This window comes from Apis florea, unplaced genomic scaffold (genome assembly GCF_048593485.1).
Source record: "Apis florea isolate Af1SG1 unplaced genomic scaffold, ASM4859348v1 contig_3758_pilon, whole genome shotgun sequence".
In the NCBI taxonomy this organism is placed as follows: Eukaryota; Metazoa; Arthropoda; class Insecta; order Hymenoptera; family Apidae; genus Apis; species Apis florea.
The window spans coordinates 207624-220036 of NW_028256839.1; the positions used below are offsets into that span (position 1 = coordinate 207624).

Here is a 12413-nt window from a genome sequence, read left to right on the forward strand (position 1 = left end):
CGACATAGTACAATATAAAAATAAAAAAAACGATCTGTAAAAGTATCTTGACTAACTGTTAAAAGTAGTGATATTTTGATCTTAGTTGACTACTGAAAAGAAGTCTCATACGATGAGATTTATAAGGACAAAGAATCCTTTGCTAGGATTGCCTATTTCCATATTTTTAGATTAGATTTTCCTTGATTCTCTTTATTCAAAATTATTAATAAAGAAATTTCATTTTATGTATTATTTTCAATTTTTGTGAATTCTCATCGTTTTAATAAATCTTATTATCTTTCTTTATTACACAATCAAATATATATTCATATTAACAAATAGCAGGTTAGAAGCAAAAATACATGTACAAATAGATCACATTCTTTCTAAGACATTTCAATAATACGAAATTTTACTTAATAAAACAAATGATCAATTAAAATCGAATTTTATCTAATGGAATTGAGTAGACAAAATGTAACACGAAAAAATAGAAAATGATAGAAAATTGATAGCTTGAACAGTTGGCAATCAGTAAGGATTAGTGAACAAAGAAGTGTACGAAATTGACAAAAGTATAGTACGAATAGAAAATAAAGACCCCAAACTAACTGAGAGATAGATTTAGAACATCGAACATTATGGACTTTTTGTTATTTACTAAATAACCATATTCTGAAACACAAATTGATATCATTATTATCATTAAAATAAATGCATAATATATATAAGATTCAATATATAAGATAATATATATATTCATATATATATAAGATTCAAATAAAATATAACAAACTTTTTTTTTTTCAGAAATCATTGAAAATATCAAATTCATTTTTGTTTTAAATTAAATAGCTCAATTCTTTTCATATTTAGCAAATTTATAGCAAATTTATTTGAGATGACTGTAAAGTGGAAAAAGAGATTAGATTTTTTAAATAAAAAAAAGATTGATATTATTTTATTATTTATATAGAAAAGTACATATGGACTGCAATTAAAACTGAAGTTTATAAAAATTTATGAAAATTATGATAAGTTTATGAATAAATAAAGTTATAAATATGTAACTAAATAAACATTTCAGCATGATAATATACTTTGCTTATAATATAATATTTTAAAACTTTCAAAACAAATTAATCAAAGATGATCCTGTGTCATAACCGATCTGATGTCATTAGCTTTTTTTATAAGATTACATAAAAGATAAAATGATAGAAATTGCTTCTACAGCAAAGAATGATATGAAAAGAAAAAATACATATTATTTGTACATCTGTTATTTTAGATGATGTGTACAAAATAATATTTGCAAAAGATTTAATACTTACATAATTGTATATTATGTATAATATTTATATATTTAATAAATATTGATATTTTATATTTTGCATTTTTTTTTTCGTATTTATAAAGCTTTCTCAAATTTTTTGCCTTAACTTTAAAACTATGTACAAAAAAAAATATTTCAAAAACAAAAACTATTTATAACAAAAAAAGAATAATACCTTCAATTAAAAAAAAAAATCTAAAAAATCCTTTTCTTTCTAGTTTTTCCAAAATAAATTTATTGTACATGAAAATATTAGCTTTCCTGCAATTATTTAATTATTTTCTGAGTTTGTTTTTATTTAAATTACTCCGTGTATATATAAATAAATAATTTTTTCGAATTTTATTTCTATAGCCGTACAAAATGAAAGGGATCGTATAAGCTGTAGAAGACCAAGTTACGAAGAACAGAGTAACAATGGAAGTGGGCTCTCAGTTGTTTCCCTTCTTCAGGCAGAAATGCTCAGTAGACAAGTTGCCTCTCTCGAGGTCAGTTTGTATAAATTATTTTAGTACAAATTTAATTTCGTATTAAATTAAGTTTATCAAATTATATAAATTTATAAATATTTATATATATAAATTGAAAGAAATGGTGAAAATCATGATAAATTGAATTATAAATTATATTAAGTATTTCAAATCTTCGTTTCAATTTTTTAATTATTTTAAATTAATATAAGTTTATTTTCTATATTTTTTAGAATTTAAATAAATTAGCAATAATGATTATAAAAAAAGGTGGAAAATTAATTAATACTTTTAAACATAATATGAAATACTAAATAATATAATAATGAAATATAATAATTAATTTTTTGTAATAACAATTAGAAACAATAAATTTTTTTATATATTAATACTTCTTGGATATTCAGATTAATTATAGAAAAAATATGTGTGAGATCTTTATTAAACACGATTAATTTTCTCAAATTGATTCGACTTCGATAATGCAAATATTTTCTATATTTTGCAAACGAGATTTTTTTTGAGTTGAAATTAGTTTTTTATATGAAAATTATTTATTTAAAAAATTAATTAAATAATTAAAATTATTTGAAAAAAATTTTAAAGAAATTTCAATTAATCAAAATCACGAAAAAAATAATAAATTTTATAACTTTTTATGCTCTTTATAATTTTTATCTGGACTTATAATGAAAATTAAAAAAATACATTTTGTAGATTTATATCAGTTATATATATATAAATATATTTCAATATACATTAAAAATTTCATCAAAATTAGTTACTATTTCGTCCAACATTGCTATGAGTTATAAACAATTAAAAATACAAATGAAAATTATAGATTTTTAAGATTTTCATAAAAAAATCTTTGGATTTTTATATTTTTCAATATCTATTGTTTATTTCTATATTAATCAATTTTGATAACATTTCGTATGTAATTAATATGATCTACAAAATATGTATATTTCAAATTTTCATTATAAAAAGCTTGGACAAGAAGATTATAAAGAACGATCTTTACTATTTTCCTTACGATTCCGACCAATTGTAATTTTTTTAAAATTCTTTTTATAGATGTTATATAATAAACTAATCTTTCTAATTTCTTAAAAAAATTCTTAAAATTTGATCTAATTTTAAAAAAGTTATTGTGTTTTAATTGACAGATTTATATCTATTATATTTATTTGTTACTGTATGATTATTATAAACCATTTATGAAGATTTTTTTTTTTTTGACTATTAATCAAATATTAGTAATCAAAGAAAGAAATATTTCCATTTCTTAACTGTAGTATAATATAATAATTTATATTATTATATATTAAAAGTATTGTAATATATAATATTCCTTTTATTAAAAATAACTTATAACTATTAATTAATAAAATATCAAATATTTAATATAATTACTATGTTATTCAATAAATCGAGTAAAGAATAATACGAGGTTATGTTTAAACAGCTAGGCAGTGAGATCGATTTGAGCACGAAACAAATTGCCAATATAAATGACGTTTGCGACAGTATGAAGGAACAACTTCTTGTCTTGGTTCAATGGGCCAAATACATACCAGCTTTTAGTGAGTTAACCCTTGACGATCAAGTGGCTCTTCTAAGGGCACACGCAGGTGAACATCTACTCTTGGGTGTTGCTAGGCGCAGCATGCAACTTCAGGATGTTCTCCTTCTTGGAAATAACTGTATTATCACCAAGAACTGTCCTGGTACGTTTTTCTATTTTTTGTTGGGTGATGGTTAAATGTCTGTTTCTTTGTGATTAATCCCTTGATAATAATAAAAAGTGAATTGAAATATCGTTGCAATAATAATAAAAAAATTTAATCCTATAATATAGATAAATAATCTTCACTTTACATCTTTAAATGTATTATTATTATTTTCGGAAATTTGTTTACTATTTTCTATTTTAGTGAAGGGATTATAAAAAAAAAAAGAACATAAATAAATACCAATTCTTTGATTTTACGAAATGAGAAAAATATAAAATTTTACAATTTTTTAATTTCATTTTTTTTCTTCTTTAAATACAGTATTCCTCGCTTAGTAGACGCATGTTGGATCTGCAACGCGTCTGTTATTGATATGGACCATATGGTATGTACTATCTTTCGTTTCTTCAATGTATCAAAGACAAGATTGAAAAACATTGAATTGAGTGTGAGTGAAATAAAGAAAAAAGCTCGTCATTTAATCGTATATATATTAAATTCATGTAAATACGATTTTATTTAATATTATTTTTTTATCGGAGAAACTTTAATAATTTGGTTAAAAGAAATCTGTAGATAAAAAAATACAAATTTTATTTTTCGTATTTTGATGAGGTATAATAACTAGTCAATATATCACTGATATATAATATAGAATATAGAATTCTCTCCAAGAAAGCAATTTCAAAAATTAATAGAGTTAATTCTGCGCCTATTAATTCTAAGCAGAATGAAAATAAAAACAGAAATAAGCGAGAAATACTGTATTTTTTTCAAATATTTTGTTATAAATAATATATAATTAATTGTAAACAAATTGTTTCAAATATAACAATAAAATTTTTAGATAAATTTTAAATCTCGTAAATGAATTTTATTAATAACAATTATAAAAAATAATATTTTAAATAAGTAATAAATTAAATAATATAAAAAAACAGAATTTTTACATACAATAATAATAAATTTGTTGAAGAACATTTATTTATATGAGAAGAATATGAATTTATGAATCAAGGGATTAAGAAAAATAACTAATATGATATTTTATTAATTAATAATTTTGTAAATCAACTCAAAATTTTTAATAATGAAATTAATTTAATTGTTATTTAAAGATTCATCTATTAATTGCTTTACTAATAGCTTTAATTAAATAAAAAAATATAAATTAAATAAAAAATATAAATATAAATTTTTAATGATATAATAATAAATTATTACCAAATTCTTTATTGCTATTAAATAAAATTTATTTGCTTTGCTAAATATATTCTAAAAACAATAAAAAATATTTTTGTGTTATTATTGTTTTTTTTTTCATGATAATTTATATACAATACAGTTAATATACAAAAAATGTGATAGAAAAAAAGATGGAATTATTTTTTATATATATAACAATATATGATTTATATAATTTTTGTATTTATATTTTTTGAAAAATTTCAAAGTGACCTTTAAGTTTCTAAATGAACTATTACAATTTTTTTTATATCACATAAAAACATGCTTCAAAATAAATTCACACATTTATGTGCCTTTAATGATTTTTAAAGTTTTATAAAATCAGGAGACAAATAATTTAATCATTTCATAACATTCTATTTGCCAATTTGTTTTATTAATAAGTTCCATAATGTTTAAAATATTATTTATTTCATTAAATATTCTAAATATTTATTGAAATATAATAATTTAATGTTTTAAATATTATATTTTAACTTTTACTTATCACAATATTTATATTTGGTCTTCTATGAACATATACATTTTCTATAATTGAAACAAGAATAATTTTGCGTGTAATTTCAAATGTTTTATATATTCTATATATCTAAAATTTTATAATTTATTAAAATATTTAAACTATTTAATATATAATTATGATGCGTTCTTATTCAATTAGAAAAAAAGTAGAAATGATACGCGTTTATTATGAATGTAATTTGAAAATTAATATTTAAAACATTATCAAGTCTTATCAATGAGACAAATTATGAAATACAATATTACGAAAAGATTGAATTATTATATATTTGTTTCTTTCTTAATCTTGTATGACCTTATATGAGTTGAACAATCTCTTATATACAAAATATAAAAATTAATCCTATAATAATTTTAAAAATTTGTAAATATTAATTTATAAATAAATTATAATATTAAATTATAATATTATAATATTATTAATAATATTATTTAATATATAAAATTAATAATAAATATTAAATATTAAATAACTATTATAACAGATACTATAATATAGTAGATATCCAAAAATTAATAATTAATTAATTAATAGACACTATACATGTTATTTTATACAATTTTTATTTGAAATATTTTTTCATATAATAAATAGTTTATAAATAATTTAAATTATAATTTAAGGAGATTATATATATATACATATATTTAAAATAAATATTTTTTTGAAAGTAATAAAGTAATAATAAAATGAAAATAATAAAAATATCTTATAAGTAAAATTTTATAAAAATTATAATATTATTATTTTTTAATGCTTTTCTTGATCGATAATAATAAATTTATTATAATAATATAAATTTATAATAATTATAATAATAGTAATAATTACGATAAATTAAATTAAATATAATAACAATGAAGTAATTAAATCTAAAATTAAAAATATGGACAAAAAATAAAATAAAAAATAAATTTTTATTCCGATTTTATTTCTAAAAAATTACTTGATTTCTAAACAAAAAATGAAAGAAAAATTTTAAATTTATCAAATTTATCATCAATTGATTATCCCATCGAAATATTTTTCTTGTGGCTGCATGATAATATTTTTCATATAGAAGAAAACAGTTAAAAATATTATTTCAGCGTAAAGATTCCATCGCATTGTTTTATCTGTTGATGTCATCGACAGATAAGATTTTAATAGATTATAAATTGCAAGAAGAATAATAATAAATCACATTTGTTTGAAAAAAATTTCAAAATGTAATATAATTTTTAATTATTCAATTAAAATATTATAATTTTATATAATAAAAATATTCATTTATTATTGATTTTATTTTTTATTTATTTATGTTTTTTTATTTATATTTATTTATTTGTATTTTAAATTATTATGTATATTGTTATAAAAAAAATTCTTTTAGTGCTTCATACTTTTTTAATAATAATAAATAGAAAATATATTTTATGTTTTCCTATCTTATTTTATTTATATATATATAATATAATATTATATATATATAAATTAATAATATTAAACATTAAAATAAAGTGATAAAATAATTAACTCTATCATAATAATTAAATTAATTTTGATAGATCATAATTTTGAAAAATCATAAAATCACTTAGTAATCTAATCAAAATAAAAATTATAATCTTAAATAATTCGGAATAACTTTAATATATTTTGTATATATTTCATAAATATAATAGTCAAAGTATTCGGAGATATAAGTTCAATTTTGAATATTGATTTCTTTTCATTATTTTCCAAACAAACTACACGTACAGTTTTTTTTGTTTTTTCTTTATCTTTTTCAGTTTTCTAATTTTCTTAAACTTATTTTTTAAGTTTTTCTTGTGTTTTTTATTCTTTTCTTCGTTTTTCTATTTTTTCAATCAATTAAAGTAGTTAAAATGACATTTTTATTTTTTTCAAATTTGTTTGTTTTTTCTTTCATTCTAAATGATCATTAAAAATAGATTAGAAGAAATGACCGTTTCGATTTATTTTTGATGTTTTTTGATATGTAGTATGTAGTCTATATTTCTATATTTTTTATTATATATATTTTTATTATATATATTTTATCATATAAGCAAACTATATATATTCCTGATGTGTTCCAATATGATCTTTTGGTTTTTGAAGTTCGGAAATTATCTTCCGGATAATTTTTATGTTTTATAAGAACTCTATCGATGAAAAAAGAAATTTTTCTTTCTTTCTTCCAATATCAAATCTTATCTAATATAATGTTCCATATGAGTGAATGTATTTAAAGATTATTTACAGCTAGGTTTTAATATTAGAGTTTTTAGTTTTAATTGCAATATTTTCAAAACATTGATAAATATTATTGACAAAAAAATATAAAATTTATCTCGAAACTTATATTATATATTAATATATAATATAATAAATAAATATTATATATTATATATGTTATATTAGTTAACAGTTCTTTTTGTCTTCGCTTTCCATCAATAATTGCAGAGAGAATTCATTATATCCAGTTTTCTGATAATATAAATTGAGAATTTGAATTGGAGATTGAATTTCTAATAATAATTAAGAAAATAAATAAATATGTTATGATTTATAATGATATAAAATAAATTTTAATATTAAAAATGATTAAAATAATATAGAATTTTTAAAATAATATAAAAAAACGATTAGAACATATTGTAAATTTCTATAAATATAAAATGACTTATTGTAAATTAGGTAAATAACAAAATATTGACAAAAAATTTATTGACAAAATAAGAACGATATTTAAAGAAATTATATATTAATTTTTAAAATAAATGTATTAATTTATCACAAATTGAATTTTTTTATTACGTATTGCAAATTAGATATATTCGAACCTATTGTTTTGATAATATCTCGTAATTTAAGTTACTGAAATAATAATAGGATGTTCCATAAATACTTATATTACAGCTAATATTTTTTTTCTATTTCTGTTTATTATACATATTATGTATATTTCATTATATATAGAAATTTTATATAGATACTTTTTATTTTATATATGAGATCTTAACATATTCAACTGTTTGCATATTTTTGCAGAATCAATTCTGATGCGTTCTTCAAAATAGAGGTCAAAATAAACATAAAATTATATACAAAAAGTTATATCAATCGAAATTTAAATGATAATTGAAGTTAAATGAAAAACAAATAAAATGAGATAGCTCAATATTATACGATCTCATTACTGTATTTTCTTTTTCTATTTCCTTTTTGTTTCATATAACATAAATTATATTATATTATTTTATATATATAATATGTAATAATATATATGTAATAAATAAACTTCGATTGACATTTCTCTTATATCAATTTTTTATTTATTTTAATCTAAAAATATTGTATATTATTCATATTGTATTAACATGTTTTAAATATATTTTTATTCATGATTTCAAATTTACAATAACATGTTTATCTTCTTAATACATTTTTATCTGAAGTTATATTATCTAAATTGTTTTTAATCAGATTAATAAAAAACAATTAATGATCAAATTTTGTAGATTTTAATTATCATGATTCATTTTTTTTATTATCAAGAAATCTTTTTTTTTTCATTGTGATATGTGTCTAAAATATTTCACGTAAACAAATATGGATTAATCATGTTATAAATTTATCAAAGCTTATTAAATGTTTTTAAAAAATTTAAATAAATAACGAAATAAAAATTTTCGATTTTTTATAAAACATTTTCTAAATATCTTTCCTAACTCGTAATCTCAGATGTAAAAATATTGTGATCGTATCATTATAAATATATAATATCGATAATACATATAATAAATTTATAACAAATATTATTCAGTTGTGATGTTAATATAAAAAATACAGCTTAAATAAATAATTTTTTATCTTTTAATTCATACAATACAGGTCTGGCTTAATTTCTGGAATATGTAGGTGAGGCTATTGCATGTTGAATCATTTCTCACATATCATTAAAAATTAAGCAAAACACTTAATTAATTTTTTTCATATATAATATTTTATTTTTATTTTTGTGGATAATAATCGTGTACTAACATTTACATTGAATTATTATGAAATTCGGATAATCATGAAACGAGACAATCGATATAATATCTCGATACTAAATATCTAAATTTATAATAAAATTTTAACGATACACAAAGATTATAAAAAAAAATTATTTTACTTAATATAAAATGTACAATGTAATATGTTGTTACATAAAATATAAAATTAATAAACTTAATTTAATAATATTATTTTTATTAATATTATTTAATTAATCATTACAATAAAAAATAATATTATATTGCATTAATACTGTGTAATACTTATATTGTATCTATAATATATATATCACTATTCTGTAATTTAAAAATTAATTATTTACATAATTTATATTTTTAATAAAAAAATCAAAAGTTTTTTTTAAATTTTTAATAAGAAAAAATTATATTTATTCAGAAATAATATCTATATCATTAATATTTTAATTGATCAATATGTATTGATCTATTTTTCAAGATTAATTTTCAAAAATTATGCATACTTTAAAAACTTCTTATTTGAATTTCTTTATTATTAAAATAAGAAAAAAAATAATTCTAAAAAAAAATAAATGCATTTATTTAATATACTTTTATTATTTATACTTTATTATTTAATATACTTTTTAAATTAATAAAATTTAATATATAAATAGAAAATATAAGAAAATTAATATCTTCTAAATTGAGAATAATGAAAATAAATGTCAATGAAATTATCGGTAGTCTCGTTCAATAAGTTGCACGTATAGTATTTGGGGTAGTAGTTAGTAGACTGAGTCCGGTTTTCACGTTGCTAGTCGCATCAGCATGAATGCAAAATGCAGATATGGGTTACTGGTTTTACAGCTTCCTTTAATACTTGACCAACTTCGATCTGGGCTCAGTCAATTGGGTAATAGATATGGATAGGAATGGCTTAACCTTAGTTATCAGTTATATCATTGTCCGCAGAGGGCCGTAATCAAGATTTGGACATCAGCAAGGTTGGAATCAGAGTGATGGATGAACTAGTAAAGCCCCTGAATGAGGTGCAGATCGATGATACGGAATTTGCTTGCTTAAAAGCCATTGTTTTTTTCGATCCCAGTAAGTATAATAATTTTATAATAAATTTTATAATAATTCAAATAATATAATTATTAAACTGAATTTAATATATCAATATAATATAGTAATATAATCAGTATAATACAGTAATATAATATAATAATCAATTAAGATTATATATCCTTTAAATTATTATGAATTCTGTTTCTTAATAAATGTGAATATGAATAATTATTATCACAATTAATAATAATCATATCAATAACGACTTAATAAATATTATTTATATAATATGTAAATATATAAAAATCTTGAAGTAACTAATTCTTTACAATGAAAAAAGTAATAAATAATAATTTCAAGATATAAATTCTCTATCTTAAAGTATTATAAAATAAGTAGAAAAGATAATAAAAGAATTAAAATATATTATCTTAAATTTATTTTAAGAAACTTGATCATTTTTTGTTTATATATTTTAAATATCATATTTTTAAAGGATGAAATCATTGATGAAAATAATTATTCGATAAGTAACAATTTATTGATATATTAAATTCTTTATTTCTTTTTTCCTATTTACTTAATTTCCATTAAATTATCAATTCTTGTTCTAAATTTTATGTAAATAAAATTCTTCATTGCTCTTAATAATAAATCATATATAATACTCAAAAATATATGCAAAAAATTTCACATTCTGAAATGCTTAAAAATTTATTTATTATCAAAATTGCCAAAAACATAAAAATGTCTTTTCTGTTCTTTTATATATATAAATATATTTATTTATATATAAATACGAATAATTTAATGATCAATTTTAATAGCACAAATTTCTAAAAAAAAATCTAATTAAATGATTAATAAAAAATTTTAAATAATAAAAAATAAAATTTACTGAATATATTCTTTTATACTTGGCAATATACAAATTAAATTATTATTAAAAAAACAAATAGGTTACGTAAACTGACAAATGGTCAAATATTCAAAACAAACTTTTTTCGTCTATGTATATCTTTATCTAAGAATCTCGATAATCTTTGGTAATATCTCATTGATTATATCAATTTGTAAAATTTGTATGTCAATGAAGATTTGCCGGCACGCGAGATCGATTGTCTCAATGAGATTTAATTGATGATCGGCGCTATTCAGCGTTGCTATGCTGAAACAAATGATAAACGAGTGCAGACTTGCTCTGTTTTTTCATCATACTTCCGACTTATAATACAAATGTCACTTGCACAATTTATTTTGTTTTGTTTATCCTGTTGACACTATTTTCAATATTATTACATATATAATATTTGATTATTTGATTAAAAATATAGAAACTTTTGTGATATATTATTTTATTTAGAAAATACTATTTAAGTCAAAATATGCAAGAACACGAAGTCTTATGTTTTTTTTTTTTTTTTTACAAGTCAATTCATTGCATAAATTTAATGTTTATATAGCATATTAATTTATTTCATAAATCATTTTTAGAAAATCGATTTTAATAGTCGAAACAAATATAAAAATTTTTGTATAAAAATAAACAATTATTTATTAAACTATAAGTAACTGAAATTTGCGTTAAATAAAGTGAAATGTAAATAAAATGAAATCGCTCTATCCGTTTCACTATCATCATCATTTCTCTTCTCGCTTTATTCTCTTCTTCGTTTCATTTAATATGAATTTAAATTGTTTATAACTTAATAAATAAATCTCAACAAATCCAACATTTTTGTATATGAATTTTTTTTTAATTCATTCTTTAGAAATGATTTATATATAATATGTTATTATAATATATTATTACATAAAACATATATATATGTTCTTAAAATTTAATTCCAATATATATATTTTAAAAACTTAAAACAAATTTAAAAATAATTTCGCAATTTTTTTACTGCATATTAAATATTGTTGCACTTTCATATTGTTTATATATATATATGTAATATTTTATATTATATATATATTTTGAATTTGAAATTTTCTTTGAAATGTTACATCTATAATATAAAAATATGAAAAATTTTT

At 18.4% G+C, this 12413-nt stretch overlaps 1 protein-coding gene across 4 annotated transcripts in view; it reads left to right on the top strand.

Moving 5' to 3' along the window:
- Positions 1 to 12413, top strand: part of Hnf4 (Hepatocyte nuclear factor 4) — a 109326-nt gene that overhangs the window by 93928 nt on the left and 2985 nt on the right. For 2 of the 4 annotated variants that reach the window (XM_012489369.3, XM_086915036.1), the window contains exons 4-6: positions 1673 to 1806; positions 3260 to 3521; positions 10275 to 10409. In XM_012489369.3, coding sequence (XP_012344823.1) covers positions 1673 to 1806; positions 3260 to 3521; positions 10275 to 10409 — 531 coding nt within the window. Of the gene's footprint in view, positions 1 to 1672; positions 1807 to 3259; positions 3522 to 10256; positions 10410 to 12413 lie in introns of all 4 variants that reach the window. The other 2 variants (XM_012489368.3, XM_012489371.3) reach the window with 1 other exon arrangement.